This window comes from Arvicanthis niloticus, chromosome 24 (genome assembly GCF_011762505.2).
Source record: "Arvicanthis niloticus isolate mArvNil1 chromosome 24, mArvNil1.pat.X, whole genome shotgun sequence".
Taxonomy (NCBI): Eukaryota; Metazoa; Chordata; class Mammalia; order Rodentia; family Muridae; genus Arvicanthis; species Arvicanthis niloticus.
Genome location: NC_133432.1, coordinates 3,000,590 through 3,018,411, shown reverse-complemented (window position 1 = coordinate 3,018,411; position 17,822 = coordinate 3,000,590). Strand labels below are relative to the sequence as shown.

Below are 17,822 nucleotides of genomic sequence, written 5' to 3'. Positions count from 1 at the left end.
CACTGGGGAGCTCAGTGAGGTCCCATCTTCCCATCTCAAAGTAAAAGAGGGCAGGAATACAGCTTCTCGGTAGATCTCCTGCCTGCCTGAGCCAGGCCTGAGGGTCACTGCATGAAGTCTTGGCATCAACAGTCCCGACCCTCCAAAAAGCGACGTGTTCAATACAATGAGTTTCAGAGGAAAGAGGGATCGATACGCCTGTCCCAGGCCAATCCAAGCGGGGCCCTCTGGTAAACCCTGTATGTGGCATCTCAGTTAAATGGCCAATCAGGTTAGCACTGGCTGTAGGGTTGTCTGGGATCCTAACAGACCCCAGGAGGTGGGGGAAGCAGCACAGGGTGGGGTTCGCTTCCGAGTTCTCTTCTCTGGAATGAAGCCATCAGCACAGCCACTGAGGAAGTCCTGACAGTCAGAGACTGAACATCCCAGCTCAAAATCCCGTCCCTACCTCTTACCAAAATAAGCACTAGGCACTTAGAGTCACTGGGACAGAGCCAGCCTCCCGCCGTGTGACACAGAAGGCCATGGGGGCTCTCTACAGGGGTGGACCTGCGTGTCTCTTTCCTATGTGCAGGGCGGCATTTGGCCCAATACCCTGAGCACTATTAGAGGAGCCCAATGATAACTACTGAGAACACTGGCTGCCCTGAGTCACCGCTGGGGCTGTTTATCTGGGCGGGTATGACTGACAGGCTGTACTAGGTATCCGTGTGGCTCAGGGTCTCTATCTCCACGGTCCTTCCAGCTCTGTTCCGGCACGAGAAGCCTCCTTTTGCTTCAGTCTAGCATGGATCCCTACTAACCCCCTCCCCCTACCCCCAATCCAGAGTTCAGAGTAAGCCTCCATGCTATAAATAGCTCCCTAGCCAGTCACCATGGAAACGAGATGGGGCTGGGTCTGTCCACCTTGGTGGACATATCCCAGAGAAGGTTTAAAGGACAGGCATTTTAGCCAGGGCTGGCCGCCTCAGTGGCAAAGCGGGAAAGCTCACCTGGAAATCACGAACTTCCCAGGTGTGGGGTGGTGCTGTTCTGGTTCACCTGCAGGGACACAGAAGACTTCAAGCCCAAGTGGTGGGTGAGGGGGTTTGCTTTTTCCTTCTAGGACACAGATGACTGCAGCTGTGTCCCTAGGCTCTCCTAGGTGACAGGGCCATAGTTTGCTTGTATCCATCTGTCCCACACCCCAGGCCTCCAACCCTAGTGCCGGCCCCATCCTTAAAGCTGTGATCTAAGAGAACACGTTTGGTGTTTGGTTTTGCTTTTGTTATTTTTGGTCCCCACATAGGACATTCAGAACTCACGGAAAAAAGGCATCTGGGCCAGTTAAGCTAGGCACATCAGTAAACACAATGTGTCATCCAAAAGGGTCAACACCTCACCCACCAGAGAGGGGAATCCCAATGCCATGGAAGGACAATCAGCACAAAAATATACACAGTGGGCCAAAAAAAGGCAACAGCAAAAAGCCGCTGTCCCTGAACTCAGAGACTGATAACCTGACCATTAAAATGGTGACTTCCATGGGCCGGTCCCACACTTTATTTTTCTAAAATGAATGAATCATAGGCTGGGGAATCGGCTCAGCTGAAGTGCTTGGCATGCAGGCCTGAGGACCTGAGTTCAGATCCCAGCACCACCTAGACAAGGAGTTAAGGAGGCACACAGCTGGGAAGGGGAGGCAGGAGGATGCCTGGGGCTCACTGGCCAGTTGGTGCAGCCCAGTCGGTGAAGCCTGATTCACTGAGAGGCTCTGTCTCACAATACAAGGTGGAAAGGGTGCATGTGTGGAGACCAAGGAAGATGCCTGATGTTTGCATCTGGCCTCCTTGTGAACATGTAATCATATGTACAAACACACGGCATCAAACAAGCAAAAACAAACGGGCACACAAGGTGACTCATCTCAGGACAGCATCTTAGCCCCAAAAGGAGCACAATGCTGACAGCTAAGCCCATGCTGTCAGATGGTATAGGCTCTACCGATACTGATACTGCATGGACAGCCCCTCAGGGGAATCTCAGGATGCTAAGCCCACCTGTGGGAGGCCTAGGGAAACATGGCTCGTGGCCATTTAGTCATACACCCTGAGATCCTGTAGCTCTTATTTCCTGACACAGAAGAAAAGTGTGCCTGGGGATATGCTTGTCAACTGTCACCTTAATCAGATGGGGTTTAAGTTAGAAACATAATGTCCTCACAGACTCCACAGTCACCTTCCAGCCAGAGGTAAGGGGCAGGAGAGCTCAAGAAAAGGACTGTGGAGATTGACCCTGACTAGATGAGTCACTTAGAGACACCCCTGACACAGTCCTACCCAGGCTTATGACAGGGAAGTGTCATCCATTGCCCTTCCCATCCATCTATCCATCCACCCACCCACCCATCTACTCAGCTACCCATCCACACATCCACCTATCCACATCCATCCATCCACCCACCCACCCACCCGTCCGTCCGTCCGTCCGTCCGTCCGTCCGTCCACCCACCCACCCTCCCATCCACCCAGGGCAATGTGGAGCAGTTATGGACCAACTCTGAGCTGGGGCCCAGCCTGGGAAACAAAGCAGAACCCCACTCTGGCTTTCTAACCTGAAAATATCCTTTGAGATTGGCTGGCGTTTTATAGTCTCCTTTCAAGACCTAGGGAAGAACGTAAGTGTCACTGTGGGAGAAATGGCAGAGAATGACATCCAGGTCATCACTGACACATCTGTCCCTCCACCTACCTGTCAGGCACACACTTCTCGCCCACACCCCTCCTTTCATCTATGTATCCTATCAACCCACCCACCTACCCATCATTCTATCTATCCATCATAAATCCATCAGTCTGTCCATCTATCATCTGTCCATCCATCTGCCCACCCATCTTCCTTTAGCAACATTTGCCGAGTGCAATGGGACAGTGTTAATCAGGTGACTGGAGTTCTTGCTCCCCTGCAGCATTTATTCCCGACAGGGGCACAGATGACTTGCAGGTAACAGTACTCATAAACCACCACAGGCTTGTGAAGCCCCGGGATGTACCAGGAAGGCAGTGAGGCAGAGGGGTGTGGCTGGGAGTGACCCTGGGTTGCTGCAACCACCTAAGGGGTGAGACCCGAAGGACGAGTAAAACCAGCTAGCTTAGACAGAGAAGACAAAGTGCTCAGGCAGAGGGTAAGACTGAAGCCTTAAGGGTATGGGCAGCGCCCTACGTGAGGCCTAGCTCCTGTGTCAGAGCCACCTGCGGCTTGCAGCCACAGGACCCAACCACACGGGAACAATCTCGTGAATGTGCGTCTCATCACAGAGCTACTGAGGCCCAGGGCCCAGGACAGGGAGACAGACTGCCCGGAGCGCTCAGGTACCTATGCCTGGCACTGGCCACTGGCTCCCACATGGCATTTCCCCTGAGGTGTCCTTTTGCAATAACGTCTGAACCCCATGGAGATCAAGACAGGGCCCTTGCCAAGGCCAGAAACCCAGGGAGAAAATGTTTCTGGCTCTCTAGGAGAAAATTAGGCAGTTTCATTTTAAACAAAAAAGGTTCAAACAATTGATCTGATTGATCTGATTGATCTGACAGCAGCATCCACTAGAATTCCTGTTCTATACAATAGAATATGACTTGCCCTGGGAGGTTTAGACACGTTCTCATGGCGCAAACACACAACTGCATTCACACACAGAATTGCACTTACCCCCTCCCCCCCCCCCACACACACACAGAAAAAGGAGAACCCCAGTGTGTCCTCCTACTGCTGTGGCCACCCAGCCAGGGCTGGGTTTCTGTTACTGTGAGGGCTCTGTGTTTAAGTCTAGACTATTGTTACTAGGTATGGAACCTTGCTCGTGCAGTGCAGGCTGGGTAAGGACTCCACCACCACTCCACACCAAGCCTCTTTTTATTTTTAATTGACATAAGCCAACTACTCAAACCACTCAAGATGCTGGGTGATGGACGCCAAGCAGACCTGACCACTGAGCTACTGAGCTGCTCTTACAAAATGCCCGTGTCACAGCCACTTACTTCCCTGAGTCACCTTCACCACAGAGGACAGTGATGTCAACAGCTCCCAGTCTGAGAAATCAACATGAAAACGTAGGGGGCAGTAGGTGTGGTCCATTCTTTCTTTATGTATGTTCTCTCAAGACTCAAAGGGCTCTACACCACACACACACACACACACACACACACACACACACACACACACACACAGAGAGAGAGAGAGAGAGAGAAAAAGCGCACGCCAGCCAGGGATAGGAGACAGAAAGTGTAACAGGATTACACATGAACATGAGTGGCCAGGGAAACAGGAAATGCAGTGAAGTAAGACCAGAGACACAAACAGATTGGCTATGAGAGGAACAGGGTAAGAGAACACCTGTGGGCCTTGAGACTCCTTTTGGCCCAAGCCAAAGTAGAAAACCTGCATCTGTCCATTATTTCTGTCAGGCAGGCCACATGATGGTCAGGACCCCAAGACTAGAGTCCCTACCCTGCCAGAGCCTATGCTCACACTCCAGTGTATACACACTCACCCGGTGTGTGTTGTTGATGACAATGGGGTCAGGGTTCCCATAGTTGGGCGGATTTGCATACGGGTCATAGCCAAGCCGGGCCAGCATGGGGGCAATCTGGGCCATATCCCTCACCACGTCTCTAGGGATGTGGCCAGTCCACTTGGAGAGAGCTTCCAAGTTCACGGGTTTGATGACCTGGTCCGTGGACCGCTCGATCCTGTGGAGAAAAGAGTCTTGTCAGGTTAGGAGATGCTCCCTGCTCGCAGGCTTTGGGGCAGGGGGACAGTTGGGCATCCCTGGCCCCTGGGCAGCCTGTCCTCATCAGTCAGGGTGTTATATACCTCATGGAAGCTGCATGTGTGAAGAGGCAGAGCTGTGGTCGGAATCCATGTTCCTTCACTTGTATACACACGTGTGCACATGCATGTGTGCGCGCACATGTCTATCATGGGTAGGCCTCCAGGTGCTGATGTTGGCTATCACGTCTCTATTTGTTTTCTGGCAGTCTCTCCCTAACTTTGCTGTGTCCAGTTAGGCTGGCCAGGGACCCTCCAGGATCTGCCTTCCGCCCCCTTTGACTCACAGTACAGGCCCTGGCAACCATTTTACGAGGGTGTCAGAGATGCTGAACTCAGCCATCATGTTTGCATGGTGAGCGGCGAGCACGTTACAGCTGCTGAGCTATTTCCCTAGCTCCTCTTTTACTCATGATTCATCAATTTGTTTACTTGTTTTTATTATGTGTGTGTATGTGTGTGCATGTGACGTGTATGGCTTGGACATGTCCATGGTGCCTGTGTGGAGGTCAGAGGTCAACCTTGTGGAGTCACTTCTCTTCTTTTATGTAGGTTCTGGGTATCAACTCTGGGTATCAAACTCATGGCATGTATGAGGGTGGTGCCGCTGCGTGGCAAGCCACCCACGAAGATGAGCGGCATGGCCTTGCCAAACCGGTACTCTACGTGGTCGGTGCCAAGCATCACAAGAGAAACTGAGTTTGCATGGCAAGCCCCTTTTCTTGCTGAGCCATATTGCCAGCCCTGCTTGTGCTTAAAAATAACTTGTCACATCTACGACTATCAGGGGCAGCTTAAGCTTGAAAAAATAAAACATCAAATACTGGTGTTGATGCTAAAGGTTCCCGAGGACGGCAGCTTCCTGTGGGTGCCTGGCCTTCTGTCTGCAGCGTCAAGATCCCCACGTACTGTCTGTGCTTTTCAACAAAGGCTACAGGGGAGGAGAGACCCAATTCCCAACTCTTTCCCCATCACACAGAAGGATGCTGAAGCTCAGAGAGGCACAGACACTTGCCTAAGGTAGCACAGCTCAGGAAGGGCAGACTCCACCTGCCGCCTGGGGCCTGGGAGGAGCTGTGGGGCCCCACTCACTTGGACAAGGAGACGCCCCCAGGCTTGCCAATGAGGTCCTCGTGGTGTAGGACTGTGTCACTCCAGGGGATGCCCAGGAAGTCCAGGATGCGTTTGAGTGAGCGCCGGGGGTGCAGCACCAACTGCTCATAGTACACGGGCAGGCACTTGTCCCTGCCCACCTCCATGCACTGTGCGTACATCACCTCGATGGCCTTGTTCCACTTGGTGAGGCAGTCTCGGTAGCTGCTGAGGTCAAAGCCCGCGATAGTGACCTTGCGCGTGATCATGGAGTGCACAGACGCCCGGCCATCACGCACCATTAGCAGGAATTTGGAGTTGGGGAACAGGCGCGCCAGGTAGACGGACGACTTGAGTGTGAAGGGGTCCTTATTGCACAGCACACGTGCCGGCTCCCCGTGCTTGGCGATCACCTCTAGGATGAAGGCCTGCATGGCCGCGTCCAGCACCTCATCTGTCACACCTGCCTCGTCCAGCCGCAGCTTCTCACGGCCAGACTTGGTCCAGGCCTGCCGCATGGCCAGCACGCGAGGGATGATGCGCGTCTCCTCCCCACAGCGCACCTCAGGGTGCGCGTCCAACATGGCGCGCATGAGGGTGGTGCCGCTGCGTGGGACGCCGCCCACGAAGATGAGCGGCATAGCCTTGCCGTACCGGTACTCTACGTGGTCGGCACCAAGCATCACCAGTTCCTCCTGCTCGGGCCGCATCCTCCGTGAGCTCCGTGCGCCCCCGAGCACCGCCCGGCACTCCAGTACTTGCTGCCCAAGCTGCACAGCGAGCACCAGGGCCAGAGCGCAGCCGGCGGCCAGCAGCACCTTCCGCACCGACAGGCGCATGCCCAGCCAGGGTCGCAGGCCCAGCCAGGGGGCCCGCCTCATGGACGGGTCAGCAGGTCCACATGGTATGCATCTGTGGAGAGAGGGACAGTGTCAGCAGGCCCATCGCGACACAAACAGGATGCTGGGACGACAAGCTCAGTGACATGTAGGTGAAAGTACCTACTTGGTGCTTCGCCCCTCCCCCCAGGGGAACACGGTGGCCTCCGAGACTCAACCGGCTCACCACCATGGCTGTGGGGCTTTGGTAAGCTGGAGTTCCGTATCAGCGACTGAGCGTGTTATCCGATAACAGGGGGTAGTGATGGTGGTTATTGTTAAAATGTTAGAAACGCCAGCACCCGCCTGTGAACGAGCTACTTGGGAAGCAAGTTCAAGCCTGTGTGTATTTAAAAAAAAAAAAAAAAAAAAGTAGGGATGGATGCAGGGAGCCGTGGAGTGAACCTGACTCCGCTGCCTTGAGAGGTACGGGTCACAGGTTTTCCAGGTTCGACTCCAAGGCTCCTGGGGCACGATGTGCCTTCTGAGAGATTTACACACTCCCTCACTCAAGCTGTGTAGCATTCAGGCCATTCTGAGTTTCTCTGACAGGACTATTGGTCTCAGACATTAATCTTATGTGTCCTCTACAGCTTACGTAATTATATCCCGGGCAGCTACAACTGTGTTGAGCCTGGCAATTTCCATTGTTTCTGATAAGGGTATACGAAGTCTGACAGCTCTCAATAAAACTGTCACAGCCTTAGTCTGGCTGTGGCCCCTCCAACCCAAGCTGGGTTTAATTTCCTGCCAGTCGTATCAGGTAACCATGGTCTGGTATGTAAGTGCAGGCGCTTACTGGGGATGTAGCTCAGTGGACATGCACTTTAGCATGCACAAAGCCCTGGGTTTGACCCCCAGGACCACATAAACCAGGTATGGTGGCTAATGGCTGTGACATCCGGCATGTGGGAGGTGAAGGCAAAAGATCAGGAGTTTGAGAGGAGCCTGAAATACAGGATGTCCTGTCTTGAAAAAAGCAAGCAGGCAGGCAGGCAGGCAGGCAGGCAGGAGCACAGGAATAGCCCACAGGCCTGATCCCTGCGCATGGGCAGGGGACTGTGTTCTCAGCTCCCTGCATGGCCTCCCTCATTATTGCTCAGTTAATATAGATGGAATGAGTGTCTGAATGACCAGGACCTGGCACAGAGGAGGGAATGAGGCTAGGAGAGGCGCCCACAGTTACCCAACGAGAAAGCCGCCGAGCCAGGATCCAGACTGGGCTGTCCCTGTGCCCCATGGCAGGGGCAGTCTCCTTTAGCACTTCTCCACCTCACACACACACCCCACCATGGCGGGGGTGGGGGTGGGGCTCTGTCCTCCCCTCCACCTGCACTTGGGACTTGCTCATCAAGCTGACACTAAAGTCCATGCACCAAGCCCAGGACTAGACAGACAGGAGACAGGCAGCCAGGACAGTGGCCTCCAAAGCACAGGTCCTTGTGAAGAAGTAAGGGAACTCACAGGGGACATGCTTAGTGTGATAATGAGCTGGCTGCTGCTGGGAGGACCCAGAGGGGAGGAAATGTCCCCGCTGCTGCGCTGCTGCTGCGCTGCTGCGTGCTAGTGCAGCAGGGTTGGACCACAGCGGGGTGCTGGGAAGGATGCTCCCAGCCCAGGAGAGGAGTGGAGAGAGGGCTCCTGGGCTGCAGGGAAGGGAAGGGAATGAAGATAGAGCAAAAACTCGGACCAGACCCCAGCAGCTCCAGGACACCGGATGGAGGCTCAGGACCAGGCTGGTGGCAACTGCTTGGAACAAGAAAGGTAACACACTTCCCCTGCCAAGGCCTTGCTGATCAGAGGGCAGGAACTCAGCAGTGCTTTCTCAAACAGGGGCTTCCTATGAAAAGCAGAGCCAGCTACTCTCAGGCTCTGCCCAGATCCCTGGAGGCCAGTGCAGACAACAGGGGATGCTGTGTGTTCTCTTACTTGACCCCAGGGTCTCTGAGCCTGAGTTCCCTGCCTTCCCTTGACTGGAATCGGCTGGGTGGGTCCAGATTTACCCCTGGCTATCACTTCTAACTCTGTCAGCATTGTGGGATCACACTGGGAGGCGACAGATCCCCTAAGAGGGGCAGCAAAGGCTGCAACTGCACCCCAAGCTGTGGTCTAAACACCAGACAGCACTCACAGGCAGCAGGTGAAGAGGGGTGTTCCTGGAAGAGGCGACAATCGCTGTGAAAGCCCTGGGGGAGAACCCTGTGTGACCAGGGGCTGTGAGTGTCTCAGTACCACATGAGGGTCTGGAGAGGTCAGGAGAGCCATGACATCGGATTTTATCGGTGAGGCTTGACAGAAACCATCATGGGACCAGGTTCCGAGCTTGCCACCACAGGGGCATGGCAAGTGAGAAACAGACATTCCTTGAGAAAGCAGTCTCAGGCCTGGAGGCCAATGTGTCAAGGCCAGGGTCAGGGCTCCTGGTGGGCACCATCTCTGGGCAAGCAAGTTTCTATCTCTGCCACAGACACTCTGGGACAGTCCACTGGGTTTAATGGGCTGCATGGTTGAGAAGTGCCTGCAAACTCTTGCCCAGGGCCAGCAAGCTGACCATCAGACCACAGTGGGGCTTCTCCCAGGAAAGAAACTGCTCGTCCCTTCTGCTAATGTTGGGGCTGCTCTCTGCTTCAATTTTGGGCCTGTGCCGGGCAAAACGGATTCCAAGGCATGTTTAGGGGACAGAGCAGTCTGCCGAGGCCACAGCTACTCAGATATCGAAGGATGCCTTCAAGTGCTTCGTAAACCTTGCCCCATGGACCTGAGATCCAAACTCTGCCACTCGAAATGACTGCTGTACCAGGACACCCAGGAAGCTGCAAAGCACACTCTAGCTGGAATTAGAACCACTGCCCCTAGGGGTGAAAAAGCACTGTGTATAGAGGGAGTGCTTTAACGGTAGGCTGCTTGCAGAATGGGGCTGTACAGTGCACATGCATGTGTGCATGCATGCGTGTGTGCACCTGTGGTTGGTGACTGACATAGTGACCCTAGGAGGAAAAAGGAACACAGGATAGGAAAAGGTTATCAAGCAGCCAGTTTGCCCCCCATTAAGTCATCTGTGTGTTTCAGAATCTAAAGTCTGGCAAACACCCTACCTGCACTTTGTGTTTTTATAATTCTAGAATGCTCAGAGCTGCACAGCTAGGGTCGAAGCCATACTTTTCCAGAAGAAAATGGCTTCTCTCAGGCAGGTGGGATGAACCAGAGGGCAGCTTGAAGAACCACTGCTGTCCCAGCAGTGAAGGCAGCAGGCACTAGTTCTGCAGACCTAGGTTCGAATCCCACCTCTGCAGCTTGCTGGCTCAAAATGTAGACAAGAGACATTTTCCTCCAGCCAAGGGGAGCAGGGACAGTGGTGATCACTTCCAACAACGTGAAGATTGGACACCTGCAGTGTCCTGTGTGCTGGTATTCCCGGTGTGTACCAGGCTCTGTGCAGAAAGTTCACCCGTCCGCCTGCCCAATGCTGGAGACGGGGGTGGGGGCATGAAGGCATTAAGGGGCTGTGTCAGGACAGCAGGGTCTCTGGGTAGACTCACCTCCCCTGGGCGCCCTCATTTCCAAGCACCAATCCTCGAGCCTGGTCACCACGGCTTCCTGCCCTGACAGTTCTGTAGAGCAATGGAGATGCTGTGTCAGGGCTGGCTGAGGCAGAGGGGCTTTCAAGCTCCCCAAGCACCAGACAGTGGCCTTTAGGGGAGAGATCTTTGCTGCCATGGGGAGTCCCTGCCAGCCTCTCCCCTCTTCTCAGGAAAAGATAATACAACAGCATGCCTGTCACTATTCAGGGAATGCCAGGCATGACCACCCAGGCAGGGCACTGTGCAGCTCCAAAGGGTAGCATGTACCCAGGTATGGCATTCTCTGTAGTCAGGTAACGCCTGGCTTGCACCAACCAACTCTGAACCAGTGCCTTCATAAGTGCACATGTGTCTTGAAGCCCCACTGAGCAGAGAGAACCTTTCTAACCAGCTAACCCAAGAACTAACCCAATCTGTTTCCCATCTCCGTCTGTGAGCATCCATCACTCAGCTCCAAACACCATGTTTCAGGTTCAGGCTGCGTCCCCACAGACCTAACATGCCAAGGGGGCACTCGCAGCCAGGTAGGGGCCTGGGGAAGACAGGCTTCGCAGACACGCACGCATCAGAGAGGCCTGGGGAAGACAGGCTTCACAGACACACACGCATCATGTGACATTTGTGTTCCTCCGTGGTCCTGTCTCAGATGCTGGGGTACGGACGGTACAGGCTCTAGAAACCTTTGAGACCAGTGTCTCACTTGCCCCAGTTTGTAGACAGGGGCTGCTGGGAGGCTTCAGCCAGACAGAAGGATCTGGGACACCAGCAGTGACTGCCATTTTCACGACAGGAAGGAGCAAGGAGTGGCCGGCCACCTGTACCTCAGTCCTCCGTTTCCAGAGAATTCACTCGCTCCTCACCTCGATCATTTAGCTTGTTTGTTTTTCTGGATTTCTGGAAAATCCAGCCCTAATACAGTAAGGCTCAGCTGGAGAAGGGGTCTCACCTTGCTCCTCCCCCATAAGACGCTCAGACCCAGGACTCCTGGGCATGGTGGCTGACCTCCCCTGGGAAGAAACCAAGGAACCCAGAGAGAGCATTGGAAGCTTCCAGAGCAGCTGGCGGCAACCTGGCCCCTTGAAATGCTGAGTGTTCCCAGGTCCGCCAAGCCCACAGCTGACACCAATCACTCTCCAAAAACCACAGGCTTGCTGAGACCCATGGAGCAGCTGCTGGGCCTTCCGCCTCAGAGCAGGCACCCGATGTACTGCCACAGGGGTTGAGAAGAGGTTTAGATTCAGCCAAACTGAATAAAGTGAAAAATTCATGTTGCTTTGCCTTGGTCATATGCCAAAGGCTTAGAGGCCACTAGAGTCAGTGGGGGGCATCATACTGGATAGCCCTGACCTAGACAGTGGCCTGTGGCCCCTGGAGTGCGGGGTGCTGTGTGCACATCCTGACCTAGACAGTGGCCTGTGGCCCCTGGAGTGCGGGGTGCTGTGTGCACATCCTGACCTAGACAGTACCCTCTGTGGCCCCTGGAGTGCGGGGCGTTGTGTGCGCTCAGCTCTTACAGGTTCTATATACACTGGCTCACTTGAGCTTGGAGGGGAAACTGCTTGTGTTGACTTGTGTGGACTTCATGTTTGTTTCACCTGGACAGTAGAATGGAACAGCTAACTGTTCCCACTGCATTTACACTGCGCTGGGGTGCAAACCAATTTGAGGTGATTGGCAGGACACAGAGGTGGGCCGCCAAGAGGGCTCAGCACGTAAAAGCACTTGCTGCATAAACTCGACTTGAGTTCAATTCCCCGGACCCGCAGAGATGTGGACAGGACTGACCCCAGAGTGGTCCTCTGACCTCCACACTCACACCACAGCCCTGTTTGCCCCGTCACAACATGCAATGATAAAATAGCAGAGTGTGTGGAGGGTGTGCACAGATGCTGAGAACTTTCATGTCCGTGGAGGAGGAGCATGTGTGTGCTTTGTGCCTCCCTCCGAAGAAGGGAGCGAACTCTGCGGGAGTAGCAGCCTCAGAAACTGTCAGCACATCACAAACCCCAAAGCAGCAGCCACAAGAGCAGTCTCAGACTGTCGGCCTCTATTCTGGAGCCTCCTCCTCGGAGCAGGGGTGGGGTCCACAGCTCTCCTCTCTTACAGGAGGATCAAGAGTCAGCACTAAGCCAGGGGCTATCCACATCCTCCCGTCAGCCCTGTGCTTGCACAGTGGGCTCCACCTTCTATGGGCCAGCTAGGTCTGTGAGGATGCCCGACAAGCATAATTGTGCCCAAGGGCAGAATCACTAATAAGGCGAGCCAACTGGCGCTCACAGACAGCGGAAGATTAAGAAGCATTCAGACACTCCCGCAGAGTCCTGGCGGTCTGGGGCATTTTCTCCTAAAACAGCTTCTGACCCCGTAGCTCACACTATCTCCCTGTGATGAGGCACCGAGTGATTATCGGTTTTTCCACTTGTGTGCCAGGCACAGGAAGGGTGCAGACCACCTGCATCCAGACCCAGCTGTGTGGCTTTGGCCTACCACTGCCTAATCTCCCTGAGCTCCTCCGAGAAATAGGGCTGCTGACGCCTCTGGGCATCATCACACTCAACTTAAAGAGGCAGCGGGGACTTCTGGAGCCTGGGAAGGGACTGTCAGTGAACCTGTGCAGGGATATCTACCCAAAGCGCTGCCTGGCAGGTGCCGTGAGGTGGGTTTGCCCCATTTAGTGGAAGACGCTGTGACTCTGCAAGTGACATAATGAGCAGAAACTACACAGCTGTGGAACCAGAAAGTCAGTTTCCAAACTCAGCTTTGTCCTTCAGTGTTGCTCCTCCCCCCCCCCCGCCCCGCCCCTGTGTCATGCAGCTCTCAACATCAACCATTATGGGATGGGGACCTCACGCCACCTCTCAGCTCATCCTCAAGCTGCCCAGGAGCCACGGGAAGAAAAAAGGACAGCAAAGGCAGAGGATCTGAGGGAACCGCTTACATCATTGTTTACTGGGCACCTACTGTGCGCCTGCACCGCTCACCGCCAGTGGGATTCAGTGGAGCCCAAGACAAAGGAGGAGCATTAGGCTATACCCAGCTACACAGTAAGGCCAGCCCAGGCTACATAAGACACACAGTACTGGTGCCGCGTACAGAGAGAAACAGCCAGTTTGAGGAACAGACACCCGCGGTGGACAGAAGCAAGTGACATTTTGGCTCAAACCCATCTATCTGTACTTTCTAAGCTGGCGTTTCTCTACTCTCAAGAAAGAGATCAAGAGGCTCCCGAGAAAAAAGGAGCTGTGAGCAGAGGGAGCTGGCAGCGCATGGGCCAGCACCTATAAAGGGAGCCACCAAGGACGCAAAACAGTTTAGATCATGCCTGCTGCTAAACTTGGGGAACATGCAGGGAGACATGGGGGAGGGCATGCAGGGAGGCAGGGGGAAGGCAAGCAGCCACTAAGGGCTTCAGAGCCACTGTCCCCGTGTCACTCTTTTCTGTCTGTCTGACTCCTTTATGAATAAACTACCTACAGGGGTGAGGCATACAAATCAACTGCCTACAGGGGTGAGGCATACAATGTCACACAACTGGAAGTCAGGGTTAGACTCCAGGCTCTGAAGAGATAGGGTAGGGGGTGTCTCGGCACAAAACTTAATGAAGGTGCCACATGTGACCGTAGGTGGCTGTGTTCCCTTGGATACTTCACAGCGATGTGGCAAGCGGGCTTATGGCTCAGTGTGTAGGTGCTCAGGACTAAATGCCAACAGGATAATGCAATGTGGGGCAAATCCACAGGGCAAGACCAAAGTGTGTCTGGTTCTCAGAAAGTCCAATGGGAGGACTCAGGTGGCCAGCTTTGGACAGAAAGAAAAAAAATGCAGAATTCCAGGACACAATATTTGATCTTTCATAAAACTCACACTGCCTTTTGTTGATAACCCAGCAAGGTCTAAGAGACCCACAAGCACATGTGTGTGCATGTAATTTGGAGGTTAGTTTGCTGGGTTTACTCTCTTGTCTTTGAGATGGAGACTTGTGGTGGCCATGAGCTCCAGATTTCCCCCCACAAAGATCTTGGGTGTGCACTACTTTTTCCGATGGGTCTGTAAGTTTTACATACATTTTTAGATCTAACTTGAGCCACACAGACAGAACTATTGCCACTTTTTACTAAGGCACCGGCAGGTCCCAGGTGTGTCTGAAGCTAGAGGCTCTTAACCCTGTTACACTGTTCAATGCAGACCATCAGGGACAGTCTGCCCAGTGCCCGGCTCAGCTCCCATCAGCTCAGCCTGGGCCTGTGGCAATGCCTCACTCTGGCCTCTGTTCCGAGAGGCCCCAAGGTCTCTGTCCGGAGCACAAACAGGAAAGAGCCAGGACGATCTTGCAGGAGCCCAGCTTCCTGCAACCACATGACCTCCTACACAGGATCCTGTCTCCACTCAGCAGGAAGCTGGGGGTGGAGGCTGGGCACTGCTGTGGAGTCCTGTACACTTGGCTACGACCCATCTCTGCTGACTGCAAGCAATGTGGGACACATGCACACACACGTGCAGGGCCACACTCTCGCACATCACGAGTGCACACAGACACACGCCCGTGTGCATGCAGGCACATTCTCATGCTTGTGTGACACAGACACGCACTTCCACACACACACTGCCTCTCTGGAACACAGTGCTCAGAACAGCTTCCTCGGGGTTACCCTTGTGCTAAGCTCCATCCTGTTTTAGAACATGCTGACAGAGCAATCACTGATAAAATTTCTCTGCAACCCAGCCTGGCCTCTAATTACAGCAATCCTCCTGCCTCGGCTTCCCAAGTGCTGACATTATACCGTGTGATTGTGTGAGTCCTGACATATCCTATTTCTTCTCTGGAAGGTGAACTCAGGTATCAATCTGCATCCCCAGGAGCCTCCCCTCAAACAGCGGCATGAACGAGGTGGTGACCACTGGGGTCAGCCTGCCCACCAGTAGCCATGGTGATAGCTCCTCACATCCCTCCTGTGCTTGTGTGGTAAGGCCGCTATATACAAGCTGACCGTGGCCATGTATACAAACATGTGCACACACACACTGTGCGGGGCACTGCACTAAAACACTGTCACCATCGCTATGACACATGTCACTCTCTTCAGGGAGAAGGAGTTGAGACGGAGTCTCACTCTAACCCAGGCTGGCCTAGAACTCATGATGACTCCCCCTGCCTCAGTTTCCCCAGTGTGGGATGATTGGCATGTACCTGGGTCATTCAGCCGTGACTTACTGAAGTCAACAGTAAAGCATGCAGAACCAGGACAGGCAGCCTCTGTCCACCGAGAGGTGTCAGTATGAGGTGTGGTACAAGCCTGTGATCCCAGCACTCCCAGGGTTGAGGATCAAAAATTGGAAGTCAGCCTGTGCTACACAGTAATTTTAAGTCTAGCCTAGACTACATACAACCCTGCCTTAAAAAAGGAAAGAAAACATTTCCATTGCTGCCATATACCAGGTGGTCAGCATGAGCCTCTTCCGTACTTGTCACAATGCATCCTGTGTGAAGCCACGCATGTGCGGCTGGCTCAGAAGACTGTCTCCCAGCCCACTCTCTCTGAGATGCTGCTTAGGCCACACACCCAGCATTCCGTGTGTGCTTCCTGTGGGCTGGCCACGGGGAACGTGATATCAGGTCTTACAATGGTGGCAGTTTGTGTCCCAAGTTAGGCAGACAGTTTTCCGTGACTGGCTCGTACTAGCAGTGGGACTCTGAACCAGGAGGTTGGTCACATTTGGGGAGTGCATCTGAAGATGACAGCTGTCCACAGGTGGCATCCGGACAGCAGAGCGGCAGCCCAGACGGACAGGGGGCAAGATGGGTACATGTGTCAGCCAGGAGAGGACGCCACACACAGGGCAGCCTAGAAGCAACACCTGATATAAGGAGAGGCACACCCCACAGCAAAGCAGCAGCCAGCAGCACACGGGATGGTCTGATGCACAGGCAGCCTCTGTAAGGGCACATGAGATCAAAGGCTGGCCCCCAGGCAGGGGTGGAGCAGCCTGGCACTAAAACTGTCCAATCCACAGGACCCTGACCCCCTCCACCCCACACACACACCTCAGAGTGGCATAAGTGTAACAGAAATGTAACAGAGGTTTAATAAGGCCCTCGGGGAACAACAGTATATCTAACTGATAAGGACCGAGTGCGGCCAGGATGTACCAGCCAGGTGAACAGGTCTAAGGTTATGGGAATGTGCCAGGAAGATACACCGGGCTTCTCTTGGTGGCACACACGCAGCTCCTGCCACATATGTGTCACCAACACTGTCACATGGAGCCCTTAGACAAGATGGAGTTCTTTTCTGTCTAACTGAATGCACTTGGGGCTCCTGGCTGAGAAGCCCTTGCAGGCCCTGGGTTTGGGTACACACCCTTGATCCCAGCATGCTGGAGGCTGAGACAGGAGCATTACAAGCCAGCCAGCCCTCTGGGTCTCCTCTACTCACTGACACCCGGGGCCAGCTGGTAACCTCCAAGAGTGAAACAACCTCAAGGTTGTGTTTGACCACACACAGACTCTGCAAGAGCAGTGGGGGTGGGGTGGAGGGGGAGCCACATGTTAGCCCACTATCAGCAGAAAAGGGTGACAGAGGCAGAGGACAGAGTGACAGTCCCCGGCAGGAATGGGGAGGGGTTACAATGGGAGGGCTGCTCTGCTGCTGCAGATCCTGGGGGCATCACTTGGCCTCTCTGGGCCTCAGTGTCTACCCCATGTGAAATGGGTGCAGCAGCTCACACCCACAGAGCTGAGTGGAAGACAATAGGGCAAGGCACCTGTGTCATTACCACCGGCTACCGCCACACATGGGGGCACACGGCTCACCGTGATGCTTGTGGGGCACACACGTGCAATACAGTTTCAAGGGCATATAGCATCATGGTTTTAGTACAACTCAGTTTACCCAGTTTAAGACACTCGTGGGCTGCTACTGAAGGCTCAGGCTTTAACTCCAGCACGCGGGCAGGCAGGCGGGCAGGTCTGAGCTCCGGGAAGCCTGGTTCACACAGTGGGTTCCCTCAGGCTCTGTAAGGATGGTGTTTGATACCCAATCACACACAGATGAGGAGCAGGAGGGTCCAAGAGGTTGAGAACCTCCACTGGAGTCAGGACTAAAGCCTGACCTGGGCCAGGCTCAGAGACTGCCACCTCCAACCTCACTCCAGTGGATCTCGGGGCACAGGAGAGAAACCACCCTCGGGAACATAGAGGCTTGCCCTGAGATGTCCTGAGGACAGCGGCCTCAGTCCAGCCAGCAGTGTAAGTTCTGCGTCTGTGGCCTTTAGTCTAGGAACGGGTAGAACATCCTTCAGCACACAGTGAGGAAGAGTGGGCACAGACCCAGGGTACTGCTCATGGACCAGGCCACTCTCTGCTCTGGAACTCAGTTTCCTCATGAGACTTCCCAAGGGAGGCCAAATTCTATCCCAAGTTCCACGGCCTCACCTACTGTGACCCGGTGCCGTCTAACATTTGCCT

The 17,822-nt window shown here is 54.2% G+C and overlaps 1 protein-coding gene across 3 annotated transcripts in view; it reads right to left on the bottom strand.

Moving 5' to 3' along the window:
* Positions 1–17,822, bottom strand: part of Tpst2 (tyrosylprotein sulfotransferase 2) — a 39,518-nt gene that overhangs the window by 785 nt on the left and 20,911 nt on the right. For 2 of the 3 annotated variants that reach the window (XM_076922395.1, XM_076922393.1), the window contains 5 exons: positions 10,316–10,387; positions 5,899–6,810; positions 4,529–4,727; positions 2,594–2,644; positions 993–1,041 (listed from right to left, as the gene is read on the bottom strand). In XM_076922395.1, the coding sequence (XP_076778510.1) occupies positions 1,000–1,041; positions 2,594–2,644; positions 4,529–4,727; positions 5,899–6,779 (1,173 nt within the window). In that variant the 5' untranslated portion in view covers positions 6,780–6,810; positions 10,316–10,387 and the 3' untranslated portion in view covers positions 993–999. Of the gene's footprint in view, positions 1–992; positions 1,042–2,593; positions 2,645–4,528; positions 4,728–5,898; positions 6,811–10,315; positions 10,388–17,822 lie in introns of those variants that run through there. The other variant, XM_076922394.1, reaches the window with a different exon arrangement.